This window comes from Lupinus angustifolius, unplaced genomic scaffold (genome assembly GCF_001865875.1).
Source record: "Lupinus angustifolius cultivar Tanjil unplaced genomic scaffold, LupAngTanjil_v1.0 Scaffold_651, whole genome shotgun sequence".
NCBI lineage: Eukaryota > Viridiplantae > Streptophyta > Magnoliopsida > Fabales > Fabaceae > Lupinus > Lupinus angustifolius.
The window spans coordinates 9,244-9,669 of NW_017727977.1; the positions used below are offsets into that span (position 1 = coordinate 9,244).

At 34.7% G+C, this 426-nt stretch overlaps 1 protein-coding gene across 1 annotated transcript in view; it reads right to left on the reverse strand.

Moving 5' to 3' along the window:
• Positions 1-282: 282 nt before the first annotated feature.
• Positions 283-426, reverse strand: part of LOC109341773 — a 1,478-nt gene continuing 1,334 nt past the window's right edge. The window contains exon 3 of the mRNA XM_019579745.1: positions 283-327. Coding sequence (XP_019435290.1) covers positions 283-327 — 45 coding nt within the window. The remainder of the gene's footprint in view (positions 328-426) is intronic.

Genomic DNA, 426 nt, shown 5'->3' on the forward strand with positions numbered 1-426 from the left:
AATTCTAAAAATATATAAATAACATATATGCGTCACTTGTAGAAAGCTCATTGGCCAGGGATATATGGATGCGCTCATTTTAAGCATGTGGCATGAGGTGCTCCATCAAGCTATGATAGAAATTTCAGGAATTTTTGGCGGCCAAAAACTTAATGATCCCAAAGTACAAAATAATGAAATCAATATGGCCCAATACCTAATGAGTAAAAACGTAATCAATCCGTATCTTTTTAAACACAATTCTGGTGGGAATATACATAAAAGAGTGTGGAAAGAGGTTTCTCATTTCATACCGTCCTTTCTCTGTATTCTTCCCTTTCCTAAACCCTGGAAGCAAACCAAAAGTTAAAGTAGACTTAGTTACTAACGAAACCCAAACCATAACCCTTTTTGTTCTGTTTCTATTAATAAGCATGCAAGTTTCAT